This window comes from Mustelus asterias, chromosome 5 (assembly GCF_964213995.1).
Source record: "Mustelus asterias chromosome 5, sMusAst1.hap1.1, whole genome shotgun sequence".
Lineage (NCBI taxonomy): Eukaryota > Metazoa > Chordata > Chondrichthyes > Carcharhiniformes > Triakidae > Mustelus > Mustelus asterias.
Genome location: NC_135805.1, coordinates 132,970,032 through 132,992,398, shown reverse-complemented (window position 1 = coordinate 132,992,398; position 22,367 = coordinate 132,970,032). Strand labels below are relative to the sequence as shown.

General features: G+C 46.6%; 1 protein-coding gene across 1 annotated transcript in view; it reads left to right on the top strand.

The window, feature by feature from the left end:
• Positions 1-22,367, top strand: part of col9a1b (collagen, type IX, alpha 1b) — a 195,962-nt gene that overhangs the window by 53,785 nt on the left and 119,810 nt on the right. Inside the window, exons 5-8 of the mRNA XM_078213596.1 lie at positions 10,226-10,309; positions 12,417-12,479; positions 13,827-13,862; positions 13,967-14,029. Of these exons, the coding sequence (XP_078069722.1) occupies positions 10,226-10,309; positions 12,417-12,479; positions 13,827-13,862; positions 13,967-14,029 (246 nt within the window). The remainder of the gene's footprint in view (positions 1-10,225; positions 10,310-12,416; positions 12,480-13,826; positions 13,863-13,966; positions 14,030-22,367) is intronic.

Sequence of the window (22,367 nt, the reverse complement as noted above, 5' to 3'; positions counted from 1 at the left end):
GGAAGAGGATTGGAAAATCACAATTGCGACACCAGCATTCAAGAAATGGATACAGAAAACAAGAAACCAATGGATCAGTTCATCTATCATTGGGAAAATGCTGAAATTCATTATTAAGGAATCAGAGGCGGGACATTTGGAAAGTCAAAGTACCATCAAACAGTTTATGAAGTAATAGTTATTTGAAGGTGTAATGAGGGAGAATTTAGCAAGGCCAATGCAGCTAACCAGCATATCTTTTGGACTGTTGGGGGAAACCGGAGTACCCGGGGGAAACCCACGCGGGAAGAATATGCAGACTCCGCACAGACAATGACCCAAGCTGTGAATCGAACCTGGGTCCCTGGTGCTGTGAGGCAGCAGTGCTAATCATAAAGGGGAACCAATAGATGCAGTATATTTATATTTCAAAAAGGCGTTCAATAAGGCGTCACACAAAAGATTACTGCGCAGCATAAGAGCTCATGGTGTAGGGTAATATATTAGCCGGGATAGAGGATTGATTAACCAAAGAACAAAGCACAAAGAACAATACAGCACAGGAACAGGCCTTTCGGCCCTCCAAGCCTGTGCCGCTCCCTGGTCCAAACTAGACCATTCTTTTGTATCCCTCCATTCCCACTCCGTTCATATGGCTGTCTGGATAAGTCTTAAACGTTCCCAGTGTGTCCGCCTCCACCACCTTGCCTGGCAGTGCATTCCAGGCCCCCACCACCCTCTGTGTAAAATATGTCCTTCTGATATCTGTGTTAAACCTCCCCCCCTTCACCTTGAACCTATGACCCCTCGTGAACGTCACCACTGACCTGGGGAAAAGCTTCCCACCGTTCACCCTATCTATGCCTTTCATTATTTTATACACCTCTATTAAGTCTCCCCTCATACTCCGTCTTTCCAGGGAGAACAACCCCAGTTTACCCAATCTCTCCTCATAACTAAGCCCCTCCATACCAGGCAACATCCTGGTAAACCTCCTCTGTACTCTCTCCAAAGCCTCCACGTCCTTCTGGTAGTGTGGCGACCAGAACTGGACGCAGTATTCCAAATGCGGCCGAACCAACGTTCTATACATCTGCAACATCAGACCCCAACTTTTATACTCTGTGCCCCGTCCTATAAAGGCAAGCATGCCATATGCCTTCTTCACCACCTTCTCCACCTGTGACGTCACCTTCAAGGATCTGTGGACTTGCACACCCAGGTCCCTCTGCGTATCTACACCCTTTATGCTTCTGCCATTTATTGTATAGCTCCTCCCTACATTATTTCTACCAAAATGCATCACTTCGCATTTATCAGGATTGAACTCCATCTGCCATTTCTTTGCCCAAATTTCCAGCCTATCTATATCCTTCTGTAGCCTCTGACAATGCTCCTCACTATCTGCAAGTCCTGCCAATTTTGTGTCGTCCGCAAACTTACTGATCACCCCAGTTACACCTTCTTCCAGATCATTTATATAAATCACAAACAGCAGAGGTCCCAATACAGAGCCCTGCGGAACACCACTAGTCACAGGCCTCCAGCCGGAAAAAGACCCTTCCACTACCCCCCTCTGTCTTCCGTGACCAAGCCAGTTCTCCATAGAGTTGTGATAAATAGCATTTTCAGGTTGACAAACTGTAACCAGTGGAGTCCCACAGGGATCAGTGCTGAGGCCTCAACTATTGACAATCTATATTAATAACTTGGATGAAGGGACCGACTGTATTGTAGCCAAATTTGCTGATGACAGAAAGAGATGTGAGAGTAAATTGTGAGGAGGATACAAAGATTCTGTAAAGGGATATAGACAGGTGAAGTGAATGTGCAAAAATCTGGCAGATGGAGTACAATGTGGAAAAATGTGAGATTACTTACTTTGGTAAAAAGAATAGAAAAACAGAATATTACTAAATGGAGAGATTGAAGAATGCTGTAGTGCAGAGGGACCTGGGTGTCCTTGTAGACAAATCACAAAAGATTGACATGCAGGTACAGAAAGTAATTTGGAAGGCAAATAGAATGTTGAATTTTATTGCAATGGTGATGGAGCATAAAGAAAGGGAAGTCTTGTTGCAACTGAACCAGGCCTTGGTGAGACTACACCAATGTGTGACTGTGTGCAGTTTTGGTCTCCTTGTTTAAGCAGGAATAGACTTGCATTGTCACTGATCAGAAAAAGTTCACTCGGTTGATTTCTTGGATAAAGGGATCGCCTTTTGAGGAACGGTTGAGCAGGTTGGGCCTATACTCAATGGAATTTGGAAGAATGAGAGGTAGCTTTATTGAAACACAAAACACTGAGGGAGCTTGATGCAGGGGGATCTAGAACTAGGGGACATAGGATCAAAATAAGGGGTCTCCCATTTAAGATGAGGAGGAATTGTTTCTCTCAGAGTGTTGTTAACCTTTGGAATTCTCTACCTCAGACAGCAGGGGAGACTGGGCCATTGAATATACTCAAGGCTGAGTTGGACATTGAACAACAGGGACTGAAGGATTGTGGGGAATGTGGAGCTATGACCAAGGTCAGATCAGCCATGATCTTAATGTACTGTGGAGCAGGTTTGTGGAACTGATTGGCCTAATGAAACTTATACTTTATTTTTTAATATATTTTTAAAAAATTCACATCACCCTCTGGTTCTTGTGTGAACCACCTTAAACCTGTATTCTTTGGTTAGTAATCCTTTGTCATCTTCCTATTTACTCTATCAAAATCCTTCATGATTTTGCACACTTCGATTACATCTCCTCGAAGACTGCTCTGTTCTAAGGAGAACAACCCAGGTTTTCCAAAGAGACATAACCAACATCTTGCATTCCTGGTACCATTCTGGTCAATCTCCTCTGTTGTTCACATCTTCCTAAAATGTGGTGCCCAGAATTGAACACAGGCCTAACCAGCAGTTTATAAGGGCGCCACCTTGCACAATGGTTAGCACTGCTGCCTCACAGCACCAGGAATCTGGGTTCGATTCCCGGCTTGGGTCACTGTGCAGAGTCTGCATCTTCTCCCGTGTTTGTGTGTGTTTCCTCCAGGTGATCCGGTTTCCTCCCACAGTCCAAAAGACGTGCTGGTTAGGAGCATTGGCCATGCCAAATTCTCCCTCTGTGTATCTGAACAGGCGCTGGAGTGTGGCGACTAGGGGATTTTCACAGTAACTTCATTGCAGTGTTAATGTAAGCCTACTTGTGACACTAATAAATACACTTAATAATGTTTTATCATAAATTCCTTCTTTATATTCTGCCTTTGCAATAAAGCCAAGGTTCTCATGTGCTAGTTGTTTCAACACCCTTCTTAACATGTCCTGCCGCCTGCAAGGATTTGTGTACATCTGCCTTCCCACGCCTTTCTGTTTCTGCACCCCATTTAATATTGCACCGTGTCATTTTCAATAAAAACAGGAAATGCTAGAGACACTCAGAAGGTCTCAGAGTTTAATTCAGAGTTAAATTTTAAGATCAATGATCTTCATTCAGAACCATTTGGTGTATAATTGTTTGGTGGTGTGGAGCTTGAGTATTGCTGAAAAAATGAGGCATGTTGAAGCTTTTTGTCTCCACTCATCAGGACACTTTGCAAGAAAACAACAAATTATACTGTATGAGAAGAGAATCTGATTGATTAGCAAATGGGTGTGCAATGTAAAATGATCTGATTATGGTATCCTTTATCCTGCAGGGTGCCTTTGATGTCCCCTTGTGACGTGAGTGTACTTTTAAGAGTTTTTCAAAAATCATGCTCTCTGCAGCTCACAGCCTTAGCTGATGTCATTCTTGCTGAGCTGTCTACGAGGAGTCCTTTTATTGCTCCTTAAGTGGTTTAAATGGGCTTAAATGTTTATTTTTACTTTAGGATCTTTTATGACTCTGCATTGTTAGGAGGGAGAATGATTGGCAGGTCAGGCGATAGGAGCTCTTTCATTTTCAGTTTTGAGCTGCAGGTTTTAGTTTTAAAAGGGACATCAAACTGGAAAGAAGTCTCTCTCTCTCTCCCTGGTTTTGGAAATTCTGCTGGTTAGCTGCAAGCAAGGCTTATTGCCTTCCTGGAGTAAAGAATTTTCGGTTGGTGGCTTGACCGGAGTGTCTCCCTGGTGTTCTGGGAAGCTGTTCTGACTTCGAACTGTTCTGGGTGTACCAAGAGAACTTACAGGACTGAGGATTTTCAATTCTCCAACCAAATGGCTTGGTTCCAGTATCACGTGAGCATTAGTCTTTGCTGTGTTGAACCTGTTTGAAGGGCTTTGCCTATGGCAAGGGTTTTTTTGTTTAATTGGGACATCTTAGATATATTTGTTGAGGGTTATGCATTATTGTGGTTGTTTTGTTGGTTGCAATTGATAAAGGTTATTGGTAATATTCTTACTAAACATGTTAACTATATTCTTAATTAAACGTTGTTTGATGAAAGCTCCCTAGTGGGTCATTTGAAAGATACCTGAAGTGAAACATATCATGCTTATCCTAGCCAAATTCAAGAGGCAAAACTTATGATCCAGGCGGGCTCCATAAAACACTTTGGAGTTTCTGTCCTGAACTATAACACTCTGTTTCAGCAATAAACTAAAATGGTGAGCAAATGGCTCATGCCCTATTTACAAGGTTGCCGATAAGACTAATTTTATGGCACGTGGAGTGGTAAGATCTGTAATTAGATGTGATTCTGCAATTGGACAACAATTCGCTAAATAATCCTCTGTGCTAAGAATTACGTGGGCAACCAATTTAAGATTGCCAGTCGGGTTTGCAGTACTGTGCATTTGCGTGTACTGAAAGCTACATATAGTAAGACACAGCCCTGTTCTTTGTGGACAGAAAGAACATGTCCACACATTGCACCTGTTTCAGCCAAACAAAAGATGTGAGCCATTTGCTGATTAATGCCTCAGGGCAATGTCGTCAATCGGGGTCAAGCTACCTGGTTTAAATTTCCAACAATGCTTGACAGTTAACTGTCAGTCACTATCAGCTGGTGCATTAAACATGGCAACACCGCAACCATTCAAAATACACTAGCCATCAATCGGCATTCTCCTCTCAAACAGTATAAATTGGTGTTTTTCCTTTATACTGGTATTCTTGTGAAGTGTGCTGATGAGTGCCAGACGAAAAGCTTCGACATGTCTCTTTTTTCAGCAATACACTTAGTTTATATTATCTTTCCTCATTCTTCCTACCAAACTATGTATCACTCCACATTTCTCTGTTAAATTTCATTGTCATGAGTTAGTCTATTTCACCAGAAAGTCTTTGTCTTCCTGAAGTCTGTTACTATCTTCCCCATTGTTTAGTACAATTCTGAGTTCTGTATCATCCAAAGCTTCAAAATTGCATCCTGTAACCAAGTCCAGGCTATTATAGATACCAAAAAGAATCCTGGTCCTAATACTGACCCCGGGAAACACCAGTGTATATCTAATCTGAAGAATAATAATTCACTACTATTCTCTGGCTTTCTGAGCCTCAGCCAATTTTGTACCCTTGCTGCCACTGTCTCTTTAATCCCATGTGATTTCATTTTGTTAACAAATCTATTATGTACTACTTTATCAAAAGCCCTTTAAAAGGCCATAAATACATCCACTGCACCACCCTTATCAACCCTCTCCATTACCTCTTCAAAGGACTTAACCAAGATAGTCCAGAATGATTAACCTTTAACAAATCCATAGTCGCTTTATTTTTTAAATTCATTTATGGATATGGGTGTTGCTGACTGCATGTATTACCTGTCCCTAGTTACCCTTCAGAAGGTGATGGTGAGCCACCTGCTGCAGTCCCTAAGGTATAGGCTCACCCACAGCACTATTAGGGAGGGAGTTACAGGATTTTGACCCAGCGACAGTGAAGGAACCGCAATATATTTCCAAGTCAGGATGGTGTGTGACTTGGAGGGGAATCTCAAGGTGCTGGTACTGCCAGGTATCTGCTCCCCTGGTCCTTCTGGATGATAGTGGTCGTGAGTTTTGAAGGTGCTACTTGGTGAGTTCCTGCAGTGCATCTTGTAGATGGTACATAACGAAGCCCAGTCCATCATGCAAACCAGCCTCCCACCCATTGACACTGTTTACAGTTCCCGCTGCCTTGGAGAAGCAGCCAGCATAATTAAGGACCTCACGCACCCTGGACATTCTCTCTTCTGCCTTCTTCCGTCGGGAAAAAGATACAAAAGTCTGAGAACATATACCAACCGACTCAAGAACAGCTTCTTCCCTGCTGCCATCAGACTTTTGAATGGACCTACCTTGCACTAAGTTGATCTTTCTCTACACCCTAGCTGTGACTGTAACACTACATTCTGCACTCCTTTCCTTCATTCTGAATGGTATGCTTAGTCTGTATAGCGTGCAAGAAACTATACTTTTCACTGTATACTAATACATGTGACAATAATAAATCAAATGAAATCAAATCAAAAAATCAAAATAAATCAAATCAGTGATGGAGGGATTGAATGTTTGTGGAAAGGATACCAATCAAGCTGGCTGCTTTGTCCTGGATAGCGTCGAGCTTCTTGAATGTTGTTGGAGCTGCACTCATTCAGGCAAGCGAGAAAATACCATCACACTCCTGACTTGTGCCTTTTTGATGGTGGACAGGCTTTGGGGAGTTGAGTTGAGTTGTTCGCTGCAAAATTCCCAGCCTCTCACCTGCCCTTGTAGTCACAGTATTTATCTGGCAGCTCCAGTTCAGTTTCTGGTCAATGGTAACCCCCAGGTGTTGATAGTGGGGATTGAACGATAATAATGCCATTGAATATCAAGCAACACCGATTAGATCCTCTCTTGTTGGAGATGGTCATTGACTTTGTGTGGCGCGAATGTTAGTCGCCACTTGTTAGCCCAAGCTTAAATATTGTCCAGGTCTTACTGCATTCGGACATGGACTGCTTCAGTATCTGAGGAGTCAGGAATGGTGCTGAACATTGTGCAATCATTGGCGAACTTCTGACCTTATGATGGAAGGAAGATCATTGATGAAGCAGTTGAAGATGGTTGGGCCCAGGACACTACCCTGAGGAACTCTGCAATGATATCCTAGAGCTAAAATGATTGACCTCCAACAACCAAAACCATTTTCCTTTGTGCCAGGTATGACTCCAACCAGCGGAGAGATGTCCCCCTGATTCCCATTGACTCCAGTTTTGCTAGGGATCCCTGATACCATACTCGGTCAGCTGTTGCCTTGATATCGAGGGCTGACACTCTCACGTCACCTCTGGAATTCAGCTCTTTAACACATACTTTTCCCAAATGCCAATTAATTTTGGCTATGGTTATTGTCTCTGAATCTTTGCCCCCACATATGAAGCACTGGGATCATAATGGAAATGGTTCCACCAGCAGCCTCTCTCTCTGGTTAAAAGGATATGGTTTATTTTCTCCTCCAGGCTTAGTTAATTTACTTTGCTCATTTATCAGATTACAGATGATAAATGCAAAATTTCTTGTGAATGCAGTTGTGAGCATCTACGTTAGAGGTTGACAGTGTTTAAAATTATTTTTCTTCAGCATGGTGTGAAATGTCACATGTACACAAGAGGCACTTACAGCGGCATCTCATGTCTACATGGTCCGGAACACTGAGATACCAGTTGCTTCAAAGAGAAACACTGATCATTAATAGAATCCCATAAGTGCTGACATTATTCCGTCATTAAATTCATTTCAATTCTAAACTGTTATTTTGATAAATAAACAAAAGAATTGGACACATGCTTTAAGGGGATAAATGTTACATGGATATGGGGGAAAGAGCAGGGGAGTGGGAACAATTGGATAGCTCTTTCAAAGAGCCAGCATGGGCACTGTGGACTGAATGGCCTCCTGAGTGTGCTATATGAACTATAGAATCCCTACAGTGCAGAAAGAGGCCATTTGGCCCATCAAGTCTGCACCAACTCTCCAAAAGAGCATCTTACCCAGGCCCATCTTCCTGTCATTGCACTATTTACTGTGGCTAATCCACTTAACCTACAAATATTTGGTGTCTGGGAGGAAACCCACGTGGACACAGGGAGAATGTGCAAACTCCACACAGACAGTTGCCCAAGGCCGGAATTGAACCTGGGTCCCTGACCATGTGAGGCAGCAGTGCTAACCACTGCGCTACCGTGATTCATACCACAGCAAACTCTGCAAGACGTGCCGGATTATTGACACGGATGCCATCATCTCACGTGAGAACACCATCTACCAGGTATACGGTACCTACTCTTGCAACTCGGCCAACATTGTCTACCTGATACGCTGCAGGAAAGGATGTCCCGAGGTATGGTACATTGGGGAAACCATGCAGATGCTACGACAACGGATGAATGAACACTGCTCGACAATCACCAGGCAAGACTGTTCTCTTCCTGTGGGGGAGCATTTCAGCGGTCACGGGCATTCAGCCTCTGATCTTCGGGTAAGCGTTCTCCAAGGCGGCCTTCACGACACACGACAGCGCAGAGTCGCTGAGCAGAAACTGATAGCCAAGTTCCGCACACATGAGGATGGCCTAAACTGGGATCTTGGGTTTATGGCTCACTATCAGTAACCCCCACAGCTTGCCTCCTGGACTTGCAGAATCTCACTGGCTGTCCTGTCTGGAGACAATACACATCTCTTTAACCTGTGCTTTATGCTCCCTCCACTCACATTGTCTGTATCTTTAAGACCTGGTTGGCTGTAGAGATTTGCATTCTAATCAGTATTCTGTAACTTGATTTTGTGTCTCTGTGCCCTGTTTGAGAGCAGATATCCACTCCATCTGACGAAGGGGCAGCGCTCCAAAAGCTAATGGCATTTGCTACCAAAGAAACCTGTTGGACTTTAACCTGGTGTTGTTAAAACTCTTACTGTGTTTACCCCAGTCCAACGCCGGCATCTCCACATCATGACTACTGTGATTCCCCAGCTTCTACTGTTTATGAGTTATTTTGAATATTTTAATTGTACAGGCCCGAATATAAAATTCTGAACCTGTGTTTCATAATATGTAATGAATTTGAATACCAACGGTAACGAGCAATTATCATCGAATTCCTATAGTGCAGAACGAGGCCATTCGGCCCATGAAGCATGCACCAACAACAATCCCATCCTATCTCTGTAACCCCACATTATTTATCCTGTTAGTCCCCCCTGACACTAAGGATTGATTTAGCATGGCCAATCAACCTAACCCGCACATTTTTGGAGTGTGGGAGGAAACCGGAGCACCCAGAGAAAACCCAAGTGAACAACGTGCAAACTCCAGACAGTCACCCAAGGCCAGAATTGAACTTGGGTCCACTGTGCCACCATGCCGGCCAATTATATATGAAAATAAAAGGTACTGGCCTTTATTGCTCTGTGCAACATCCTTTGAGCATCTCCATCACTAAATAAAATACAATTTTTCTTATTTCATAGTTTTTTAAGGTGAAATATCTATCTTCGAAGGTAAAACAAACGCACATGCATTTGACGGTGGCACAGTGGTTCGCGCTGCTGCCTCACAGCACCAGGATCCTGGGTTTGAATCCCGGCTTGGATCACTGTCTGTGTGGAGTCTGCATGTTCTCCCCGTGTCTGCGTGGGTTTCCTCCGGGTGCTCTGGTTTCCTCCCACACTCCAAAGATGTGTAGGTTAAGTGCATTGGCCATGTTAAATTGCCCTTTAGTGTCCCGGGATACGTAGGTCATAGAAATCATAGAATCATAGAAACCCTACAGCACAGAAAGAGGCCATTCGGCCCATCGAGTCTGCACCGACCACAATCACACCCAGGTCCTACCCCCATGTCCCTACATATTTACCCACTAATCCCTCTAACCTATGCATCTCAGGACACTAAGGGGCAATTTTAGCATGGCCAATCAACCTAACCTGCACATCTTTGGACTATGGGAGGAAACCGGAGCACCCGGAGGAAACCCACGCAGACACGAGGAGCATGTGCAAACTCCACACAGACAGTGACCCAAGCTGGGATTCGAACCCGGGTCCCTGGAGCTGTGAAGCAGCAGTGCTACCATGCCGGGATTAGCAGGGTAAATATGTGGGGTTACAGGGATAGGGCCAGGGTGGGATTGTTGTGCAGGCTCGATGGGCCAAATGGCCTCCTGCTGCACTGTAGGGATTCTATGATTCTATGATCATTGGCTGGCAGGTTAAAATGAGACCTTGATGTTCAGGGATTAGTTGCTCTCTGTAGTTAATGAGCTGATTATGACTGTATCTGATCTTCACTGTAATTCTCTCTGATCCAGTTTGATTTGCAATGGATGGTCATTCATTGTGACCCTCATCGAGCACACCGCGAAACCTGCTCTGAACTTCCTGTCCGACCCTCGGTAAGTAAATAGGATCTGCTATTCCCAAGACTTACTCTTGTAAAAATTAATGATGTTATTTGACACGATTGCAAAATCTCAGGGATAGTCTCATAAACCTTTAAAAAAATAGTAAAACAGCACGATTAGGAAAGGGTGGATCAAGTTTTTGGAAAATGTGTGGATATTAACCTGGGAACTCCCCTGTCTGTCAAGCTCATCCAATCGCAGAGTCTGACAGCCCAATATTAATAAACATGAGATCTCATTGCTATGCCAGAGCTTTAGTCGGGGACAGCGAAGGAGGATTTTTCTTGGGGGCCGAACAGTTAACTAAGAGGAGAGGAAAGACAAGAGATAATATAACCTGGCCATTGAGTGACCATGGTGAACTCCAAGGGGCGATGTGGTGGACTCTTGTATCTCGTGGTTTTTCTACAGATAGTGCGTCTCAGTTTAACTCAAGTAAGTGGATATTAATTTTAAGCTTGCTGAACTAATTCTTTACAGATTGGCGGCGGATCCTTATTCCAGCCTCGGTGCCCAGATTTTATTGCCTTTGCACCAAAATGTTCTCACTAAAAATGTGCTAAAACAGAAAGCATTGACATGGGAAGGGTTTAATAAACCACCACTGTTCTAAAGCATTACACCGAGTGATTGAAACTAGGTGCCACATCTCCTGCACTCTGTGTTTCTCCCTATAGATTCAGCAATACTGGGCCATTGCTATATCATTCATTGCAAAGGCTTATCACACCGGGAAATCACCCTGCACATTTTCTGGTGGTAAAGTGATTCTACCACTGAACTTTCATCGATTAAATCTAACTTTTTTGGAGAGATTAACAGCTGGACAGTGGCAACGGCTTCCCTGGATGGCTTCAGGGAGTAAGAGTTTTAAAACTCTTACTGTGATTACCCCAGTCCAACGCCGGCATCTCCACATCATGGCTTCAGGGATACAGTGGTCTGAATGGGTTGTCCATTCCCCTGATGGTGATGGTCTCCAGTCAGCTGCCTGGTCACCGAGGAGAGCTGACTGGGATTTAGAAATGTAATTGGGGAGAGAGGATCAGCGATTAGGGTACTTTGGCAAAGCATGCTGGTGGTTCACATTGCATTCTGTTCCGCAGTTTATTCTTTTGATCTGTATCACACATCCTGTGACTTGCCGCATCACTTTGAGCACTGGAAGAATTCATTGTGTAAATTATGAATGTTATTTCAAACAGCGGGAAATCGCTTTCTCTAAATAGAATTTTAACGAACGTTAACCCAGGAGTTTAATCTACATTAACCGAGGGTTCAATCTCACTAACGCAGGAGTTTAACCAACACTAACCCAGGGGTTTAATCTCACTAACGCAGGAGTTTAACCTACACTAACCCAGGGGTTTAACCACCACTAACCCAGGAGTTTAATCTACACTAACCCAGAAGTTTAATCTCACTAATCTAGGAGTTTAATCTACATTAACCCAGGAGTTTAATCTACACTAACCCAGGAGTTTAATCTACATTAACCAAGGAGTTTAACTACATTAACCCAGGAGTTTAACCTACACTAACCCAGGAGTTTAACCTACACTAACCCAGGGGTTTAATCTACACGAACCCAGGAGTTTAACCAACAATAACCCAGTGGTTTAACCAACACTAACCCAGGAGTTTAACCAACAGTAACCCAGGAGTTTAACCAACACTAACCCAGGAGTTTAATCGACACTAACCCAGGAGTTTAATCGACACTAACCCAGGAGTTTAATTGACACTAAACTAGGAGTTTAATTTACACTAACCCAAGGGTTTAACCTACATTAATTCAGGGGTTAAGGTAAATTAAGAGCGGGAATAGGAGTGATAAAGAGTGTATAAAATTATTTAAACAGTTTTGCTTGTTGAATGTGTGGGAATGTCACAAGGTTAAGAATTATTAGAGAACGAGGATGGATGATGTTCCTTATTGAATATTCACCAATGCCAAAATAAACGTGTTCTAAATGCAGCATTTATACAGGAACATTAATTATTCTAATTCTATAGCCGCTTTACTTGACCAACACTAAATGGCTTTCGGTTATTTAACAAATAATTCAAACTTTTCTTCATGGCTTTTAAACTGTAGGTTTCACCTGACGATTTGGTTCTCCCAGGTCTGGCCGGAGTCCCGGGAGTGGATGGCATTGATGTAAGTCATTGGGAAAAACCTTAACCTGTTAATGGCTTCCCTCCCAATCTACAATTCCCTACTCACTCCCCATTCCCTACCTCTCCCCCACTCCCTCCCCTTCCCCCACTCCCTCCCCATTCCCTACCCTCTCCCCATTCCCTATCCCCTCCCCATTCCCCACTCCCTCCCCATTTTCACCCCCTCCCCATTTTCACCCCCTCCCCATTCCCTACTCTCTCCCCATTCCCCACTCCCACCCATTCCCCACCCCCTCCCCATCCCCTCCCCATTCCCCACTCCCTCCCCATTCCGCACCCCCTCCCCATTCCCCACTCCCTATCCTCTCTCCATTCCTTACCCCCTCCACATTCCCCACTCCTTCCCATTCTCCACCCCCTCCTCATTCCCTACCCCCTCCTTATTCCCCACCCCTCCTCATTCCCTCCCCATTCCCCACTCCCTCCCCATTCCCTACCCCCTCCCCATTCCCTACCCCCTCCCCATTCCCCGCTCCCTCCCCATTCCCTACCCCCTCCCCATTCCCAACCCTCTCCCCATTCCTTACCCCCCATTCCCCAGTCCCTCCCCATTCCTTATCCCCTCCCCATTCCTTACCTCTTCCCCATTCCTCACCCCCTTCCCATTCCCCACCCCCTCCGCATTCCCTACACTCTCCTCATTCCTTACCCCCTCCCCATTCCCTACCCCCTCCCCATTCCCTACCCCCTCCCCATTCCCTACCCCCTCCCCATTCCCTATCCCCTCCCCATTCCCTACCCCCTCCCCATTCCCCACTCCCTCCCCATTCCCTATCCCCTCCCCATTCCCCCTCCCCATTCCCCACCCCCTCCCCAATCCCCACTGTCTGCCCATTTTCACCCCTCCCCATTCCCCTACCCCTCCTCATTCATCTCACTCCCTTTCCCCCTCCCCATCCCCAACCCCCTCACCGTTCTCCACATCCTCACCACTCCCATCCCCCCTCATTCCCTCTCCCCATTCCCCACCCCTCCATTTCCCACTTTCCCCTCCCCCCACTTGAGCACCACCAGCGGTTTATATGAGGAGGAGTTGAATGGGTTTTTGTGAGGAGTTGAATTTGTACAGAGGGACCGGCTATTTTGTAAAGCCCCCAGAGCGAGGGCTGTGGATCCGATTGGAACAGAATAAGCTCAATCGCCTGTTGAAAAAGAAGATTATTGCATTGAATTCCTTTTAACACATGCACACGCTCCCCCTCCCCCCTCACCAAATTCCCCCCCCCTTTCAGAGTCTCCACCCAGATCTCCCTCTCTCTCTGGAGAAAGACAATGCGTTTTAAACTCTATAACCAAAATAAATTGTTCACTTTGTGATTATCTTTAGGGGGATCGTGGTCCAGATGGTTCCCCGGGTCCCCCGGTAAGTTCATTCTCTATCTCTCTCTATGTTCATCATGAGGATGTAGCTGTAAGAATTGAATCAATGACATGAATCTCTCTTGCTCTCTCTCTGAATTTTTACAGGGTCCGAAAGGTGATTCCGGTCCCAGAGGATCGGCCGGATTGGTGGGACAACCGGGAACAGATGTAAGTCCAAATTTATTTTGAAATGATCATAGCTGGAGGCTAGCAAATAGTATTAACCTGGCAGTAATGTTGGCAGAACCCAGTAATGTTGGCAGTTTTGTGTATGTGTGTGTGAGCCACTGTGTAACCCAGTCCCAGGTTAAACTTACAGGAAGTCAGGCCTGAAGGAGTTAAAGAGATGTATTCCAGCTCTTCCACTGGAAACAAGACCCTTATTGTGCCCGCCTGTATATTATCGACATTAAAAATCGACAGAAAAATCCACACAGTCTGAAAATAATGCAGTACTCGTCCTGATTTCAATACCAGAGAGAGGAGGAGGCTCTCCCCAGCCCCCAGGGGGGGGGGCGGGGCTGCTCTACCCTGAGCCTTGGAGGGGGGTGGGGGGAGCGAGGTCTCCTCTAATCCTCAGGAGGGTGCAGCTGGTCTGCCCTGAGCCTTGGGGTGGCGGAGGGGGGATGGGTTGGGGAGTGGGTAAAGGGGTGGGTGGAGGGATGGTCTCCTCCAAGCCCTCAGAGTGGTGCTGAGTTCCCCCTGGCCCTCAGAAATGGATGAGTATCTCCCCTAGCCCTCAAAAGTGGAGGTGGTATGGTCTCCCCTGAGCTTCAGTGAATGGTGGGTCTTCCTTAGCCCTCTGGGGCAGTGTGGGAGGGGGTGGAGAGATCTCCACTGGCTCTCTGGAGAGCAGGTGAGTGAGTTTCCCCTGGCTCTCAGAAGGGGAGTGGGGGGGGAGGGGTGGGGATGAGTTGAGGTTGGTCTCTGGACCTCAGAGAGGATGGATATCTCCCCCCGGTCCTCTCGGGATTGAGGTGGAGGAGGGTTGTGGGGATGGTCATGAGCTTTCCCCTGGCCCTCCAGAGTGGGCGGGGGAGGGGGTTTCTCCCCAGGCTCTCGAGGGGAGGAGGGCGGTGGAGATGCGGTGGTCTCCTCCTGCCCTCAGGAAGGGGACAGGGGTGGGGGGACCAGGGGGAGGGTTTCAGTCCCTGATCTGCACCATCTTCTCATCTTCCTGACTCTGGAAAAGACAGAAGCAGCCAAGGGGGATTTTCACAGCCAAGCAGTCTCCATGACACATGATTAGGTTCCCAACTCCTCCAGGATTGCACTGTAGGCTGCGGGAATCCATCTCCCGACCCTGCCCCAGGGAGAAGTAAAAAGCACAGCATCGGCAGAGTTGCAGTGCCTTTTCATGATTGATTTATTTCAACATATTTCTTTGCTAGCTATAAAAATATCAGGACATGGGAGGAGTTGGGGGTGGGTAGGTTGTTGGACTGAATCATGAATCATCCAATTAGGCAAGTGGCATTCTGGGCAGCTTTCAATTAGTCCTGGTGTTGTGGGCAGCTGGAGGATGACAGACTGGCTGACCAATGGTGGCAGCGAGGGGGGCGGCATGGTTAGCATCAGGTGGTCAGGCGGTAAAGCCTTCTGAATTTGCCAAACCCGAGTTGGCAACAGGAAAGTTTTAAATGACTCTTACTGTATATGTTGAAAAGAAAATGCTGGAAGTACTGAGCAGGTCAGATGCTCAACAGGTCGGGCAACACCTGTGGAGAGACAAACAGGGCTGCGATTCTCCCAAAAGTGCTGAATTGGCGGGAAAACTGTTCCAGATCCCAACTGTTTACTCAGTTCAACTTCTCACCCGAATCTTCGCACTCTGTGCACTGCAGAGGTCCCAGTCATGAATCTCATTGAAAACCCAGGGGGACGGGGCCTATTCACGCCAGAGTCTGTCAGTTCTGGAACTCTGCGCGTGTGCAGTGGTTCCGATCTTTCAGTCTCCCCATTTGCTGGTCAGCTCAATCGCTGGCCAGCCCGGGACCCCCACAGCCCCCCCCACGGCCCGATCGCGATCTCCACAACAATTCCCGGGCCAGCCAGCACCCCCCACCCTCTCCCCCGGCTCCAGAGCGCCCCGATGCACAGCCCACCCCATCCCCCCAGCAGTGGCGAACCCCCAACCCCCTCATCCTGGCTGACGCCCCCCCCCCCCCCCCCCCGCACCCCCCCCCCGCCGCTGCCCCCCCTCCTGGGTCAGATTCTGCCCCCCCAGAAGGCAGTAACCATCCCACCCTGGCCGCCCAGCAGACCCCCCCCTCTCCCAGTCCTCCCCAATCGCTGCCCTCCCTCCAGACCAATCCTGCCTGCAGAGTGGTAGCGGGACCCCCCCACCCCCACCGTTTGCCCCCTGACCCCACCCACAATAGGCCCCGTCCCCATGGTACTGCCCAATGCCCGATGCGCAGTGCCAAGATGTCCCCTGGGCATGGGCACTTTGCCCTTGAGCAGTGCTGGGGCACAGGCTGGCACTGCCAGGGTGCCCACCTCCTGGGGGGCCTCGATTGCCCCCCTTCATTCCGACAGGGTCTCCCGCTAGTTTCCCTGGCAGGGTGGGAGATTCAGTCGGGACTGGTAAGTACCCGATAATTATATTTAACAGATTTTGGGTAATGAACCAGACCAGGTGTTAGATTTTGAGGATAGGCGATAAATGTTGGCCAGCCAGCGACGTTCATGTCCCATGAATGAATTAAAAAGAAACCCTGCCACATTCAGAGTATTGTGGTGATTCGAGGGGTAGATTGAAATGATAACTGATGAAATAAACTTTGAAGGATGGTTTGGCTTAAATGTTTCTAGATGTATTACACAGTTTGTGTCGATCCATGTAAAGTTTTGCATTGGTGCAAAAGCTGTGGTGCAGCCCGTGTCCAGTCACCTGAATTAACAGCAGCTGTGCTTACCTTATTGATGAATCTGATAGTTTGAGATGGACTTGGGTCAGGCAAGGTTGGTGGAATCCCATGGAATCCCTACAATGCATAAGTAAACCATTCAGCCCAACAAGTCTGCACCTGTTCTCTGACAGAGCATCTCACCCAGGTGCACACCCGCCCTATTCCTGTAACTTTACACATTTACCGTGGCTAATCCCCCTCACCGACACTTACAAATATTGACTTGAAAAGCTATAGTTCGAGTACTTTAGAGGGGTCAGTTTTTGTCCAATGTGTGCAGGAAGGCTTCCGGACACAGTATGTAGATAGACCAACAAGAGGCGAGGCCACATTGGATTTGGTACTGGGTAATGAACCAGACCAGGTGTTAGATTTTGAGGTAGGTGAGCACTTTGGTGATAGTGACCACAATTCGATTACATTTACCTTAGCAATGGAAAGAGATAGGTATATACAGGGCGGCACGGTAGCACAGTGGTTAGCACTGCTGCTTCACAGCTCCAGGGTCCCGGGTTCGATTCCCGGCTCGGGTCACTGTCTGTGTGGAGTTTGCACATTCACCTCGTGTCTGCGTGGGTTTCCTCCGGGTGCTCCGGTTTCCTCCCACAGTCCAAAGATGTGCGGGTTAGGTTGATTGGCCAGGTTAAAAAATTGCCCCTTAGAGTCCTGGGATGTGTAGGTTAGAGGGATTAGTGGGTAAAATATGTGGGGGTAGGGCCTGGGCAGGATTGTGGTCGGTGCAGACTCGATGGGCCGAATGGCCTCCTTCTGCACTGTAGGGTTTCTATGATTCTATACCGGAGGGCAAGAGTTCTAGCTGGGGGAAAGAAAATTATGATGTGATTAGGTGAGATTTAGGTGGCATAGGTTGGGGAAGGAAACTGCAGGGGATGGGCACAATTGTAATGTGGAGCTTGTTCAAGGAACAGCTACTACGCGCCCTTGATAAAGATGTACCTGTCAGGCAGGGAGGAAGCAGATGTGTGAGGGAACCGCGGTTTACTAAAGAAGTTGAGTCTCTTGTGAAGAGGAAGAAGGAGACTTATGTAATGATGAGACGTGAAGGCTCAGTTAGGGAGCTTGAGAGTTACAAGTTAGCCAGGAAGGACCTAAAGAAAGAGTTAAGAAGAGCCAGGAGGGGACATGAGAAGTCTTTGGCAGGTAGGATCAAGGAAAACCCTAAAGCTTTCTCTCGGTATGTCGGGAGTAAAAGAATGACTAGGGTAAGATTAGGGCCAGTCAAGGACAGGAATGGGAAGTTGTGCGTGGAGTCTGAAGAGATTGGAGAGGCACTAAATGAATATTTTTCGTCAGTATTCACACTGGAGAGGGACAGTGTCGAGGGGAGTACTGAGATGCAGGCTGTTGGACTGGATGGGATTGAAGTTCATAAGGAGGAGGTGTTAGCAATTCTGGAAAGGGTAAAAATAGATAAGTCCCCTGGGCCGGATGGGATTTATCCTCGGATTCTCTGGGAGGCTAGAGAGGAGATTGCAGAGCCTTTGGCTTTGATCTTTGTGTCGTCATTGTCTACAGGAACTGTGTCAGAAGACTGGAGGATAGCAAATGTTGTCCCCTTGTTCAAGAAGGTGGGTAGGGACAACCCTGGTAATTACTTCTGTTGTGGGCAAAGTTTTGGAAAGGATTATAAGAGATAGGATTTATAATCACCTAGAAAGGAACAATTTGATTAGGGATAGTCAACACGGTTTTGTGAAGGGTAGGTCGTGCCTCACAAACCTTATTGAGTTCTTTGAGAAGGTGACCAAAGAGGTGGATGAGGGTAAAGCGGTTGATGTGGTGTATATGGATTTCAGCAAAGCGTTTGATAAGGTTCCCCATGGTAAGCTATTGCAGAAAATACGGATACATGGGATTGAGGGTGATTTAGTGGTTTGAATCAGGAATTGGCTAGCTGTAAGAAAACAGAGTGTGGTGGTTGATGGGAAATATTCATCCTGGAGTTCAGTTACTAGTGGTGTACCGCAAGGATCTGTTTTGGGGCCACTGCAGTTTGTCATTTTTATAAATGACCTGGATGAGGGCGTAGAAGGATGGAGTAGTAAATTTGTGGAAGACACTAAAGTCGGTGGAGTTGTAGACAGTGCGGAGGGAAGTGGCAGGTTACAGAGGGACATAGATAAGCTGCAGAGCTGGGCTGAGAGGTGGCAAATGGAGTTTAATGCGGAAAAGTGTGGAAGGTGTAACAGGAATACAGAGTACTGGGCTAATGGTAAGATACTTGGTAGTGTGGATGAACAGAGGGATCTGGATGTCCATGTGCATAGATCCCTGAAAGTTGGCACCCAGGTTGATAGGGTTGTTAAGTAGGCATACGGTGTGTTAGCTTTTATTGGTAGAGGGATTGTGTTTCGGAGCCAGGAGGTCATGCTGCAACTGTACAAAACTCTGGTGCGGCCGCACTTGGAGTATTGCATACAGTTCTGGTCGCCGCATTATAGGAAAGATGTGGAAGCGTTGGAAAGGGTGCAGAGGAGATTTACCAGGATGTTGCCTGGTATGGTGGGAAGATCGTATGAGGAAAGGCTGAGGGACTTGAGGTTGTTTTCGTTAGAGAGAAGGTTAAGAGGTGACTTAATAGAGGCATACAAGATGATCAGAGGATTAGAATAGGGTGGATAGTGAGAGCGTTTTTCCTCGGTTGGTGATGGCTAACACGAGGGGACATAGCTTTAAATTATGGGGTGAGAGATATAGGACAGATGTTAGAGGTAGGTTCTTTACTCAGAGAGTAGTAAGGGCGTGGAATGCCCTGCCTGCAGCAGTAGTGGACTCGTCAACATTAAGAGCATTCAAATGGTTATTGGATAAACATATGGATGATATTGGAATAGTGTAGATTAGAGGGGCTTTAGATTGGTTTCACTGGTTGGCGAAACATCGAGGGCCGAAGGGCTTGTACTGCGCTGTAATGTTCTATGTTCTATGACACATCTTGGGACACTAAGGGGAATGGCCAATCCACCCAACCCGCACATATTTGGACTGTGGGAGGAAACCGGAGCACCCAGAGGAAACCCATGCAGACACGGGGAGAACGGCAGACTCTAGTGACCCAGAATCGAACCCGGGTCCCTGGCGTTGTGAGGCAGCAGTGCTAACCATTGTGCCACTGTGCCGTTAGTGTTAGTATTCCAGGACTCCTTAGTATTTCCTTGCTTAGTTGTCCCTGGTTTCCCTGTCTATATCAGTAGCCAATGCCGGGATGGAACTGCCCTCTGCACTTTCATGTGACCGATGTTCCTTTGAACATAAACTGATCCATTTCTAAAATTCACTTTCCAACTAAAAAATACAGAAAAATAAACTGCAAAAGTCAACCATGCAATATAGGCCAGTCTGAAATGACCTTCCAAACTCCCCATCTGCCTTCCTACTTTGTCTCGGATTCTCGCTGCTTTTCCTTCTCTAATTTCTGGTCTGTTCCTTCCCCCTCACTTAAATCAATGATTCACTGCTTCTGTCACTCTCTACCAGCACTTTAATCGTTTCCTTTAAGACTTTATAGTGGATAATAGTTCCAGGTTTAAATTAAAGCGGTGGTATGCACAAGCATATTATCCAAAATTATTTTTTCGTTCATGGGATGTGGCCATCGCTGGCAGGGCCAGCATTTAGAGTCATAGGGTTACAGCATGGAAACAGGCCCTTCAGCCCAACTTGTCCGTGCCACACAGTTTTTACCACTAAGCTAGTCCCAATTGCCCACATCTGGTCCATATCCATCTATACCCATCTTACCCATGTAACTGTCTAAATGCTTTTTAAACGGCAAAATTGTACCCACTTCTACTACTGCCTCTGGCAGCTCTGTCCCGACACTCACCACCCTCTGAGTGAAAAAATTGCTCCTCTGGACCCTTTTGTATCTCTCCCCTCTCACCGTAAACCTATGCCCTTTAGTTTTAGACTCCCCTACCTTTGGGAAAAGATGTTGACGATTGACCTTATCTATGCTCCTTGTTATTTTATAGACCTCTATAAGATCACCCCTAAGCCTCCTACGCTCCAGCCTCTCCTTATAACTCAAACCATCAAGTCCAGGTAGCATCCTAGTAAATTTGTTGCCTATCCCTAATTGCCCCTTGAACTGAGTGGCTTGCTTGGCCATTTCAGAGGGCAATTAAGAGTCAGCCACATTGCCACAGACCTGGCCATATAAAGTTTATTTATTAGTGGCACAAGTAGGCTTACATTAACACTGCAATGAAGTTACTGTGAAAATCCCCTAGTCGCCACACTCCGGCACCTGTACAGGTACACTGAGGGAGAATTTAGCATGACCAATGCATCTAAACAGCACATCTTTCGGACTGTGGGAGGAAACAGGAACACCTGGAGGAAACCCACACAGACACGGGGAGAACGTGCAGACTCCGCAAAGACAGTGACCCAAGCCGGGAATCGAACCCAGATTCGTGGTGCTGTGAGACAGCAGTGCTAACCACTGTGCTACTGTGTCACCCAGGTTAGGTTCAGCAGATTTCCTTCCCACAGCAATGTGATTGGCCAGATGTGTTTTTCCAACAATCGATGATAGTTTCAGTCACCGTTACTGAAACTAGCTTCATATTTCAGATTTTATTAATTGAATTTTAATTCCGTCAGCTGCTGTGGTGGAATTTAAACCCTTGTCCCCAGAGAATTAGGCTGGGCCTCTGGGTTACTAGTCCAGTGACATTACCACGGTGCCACCATCTCCCCTAAATAGTGCGAAAGAAAACATTGATCAGAATTTTTGCCAGCCAGGTGCCAGTAGCCTGTTTCAGACTTATCCTTGAAAGAGTTTGCATGTGGACATTTTGCTTTGAGCTCCTCTTGAGTGACCTTATAAAGCCCATTCCAAAATCGTACACGTGGCCCACAAAATTCCTCTTGACAGTTTTGAAACCAAATTAGGAGTACACAGGAACTGTGATTCAGAGAGTCTGCAAACTGGAACGGCAGCAGCAAAGCTTCACACAATGAACGCCCTGTCCACTTGGGTTCAGGCATCTAAAAGTCAAATCATTGCTTGCTGAAGCAGCGTCTTTGAAAAATGCATTGGTCGCTGGGAAGCTGCCGGGTCCCCAAGTACAGCCTTTCTTGTAGCTATCGGCAGAGGCGGAACTCCGATATATATCTAACGGTATATTCAGCATCACCGAGTTCTCGAATAGAGCCACATTAGACAAGAGTTTAAGTTGCTAAAAGCTCCCTTGACGCTGTTGGAATTTGTCCTGCACAAGTTGTCTCTTTCTGTACCCTGTTGTTCTGACACCTGATCTGCAAAAACAGAACAAGTAATTCGATGGCAGTATGATTGCGAGCGAAACACTATTTAAAGTTGCAGATTACCCAATGCAGTCAGAAAGAGTCCAGAAAGACCAGTGTGGGAATTTGTGCTCCTGGCTTGACTTTCATCTGCTTTGACTCGACATCAGAAATTTGGGTCTGTGATTTTGTGCCCATTTGAAATGAATGCTGGGAGAATGCCTGCCAAAATCATAGATTCATAGAATCCCCACAGTGCAGAAGGAGACCATTCTGCCCATCGAGTCTGCACTGATTACAATCCCACCCAGGCTCTATCC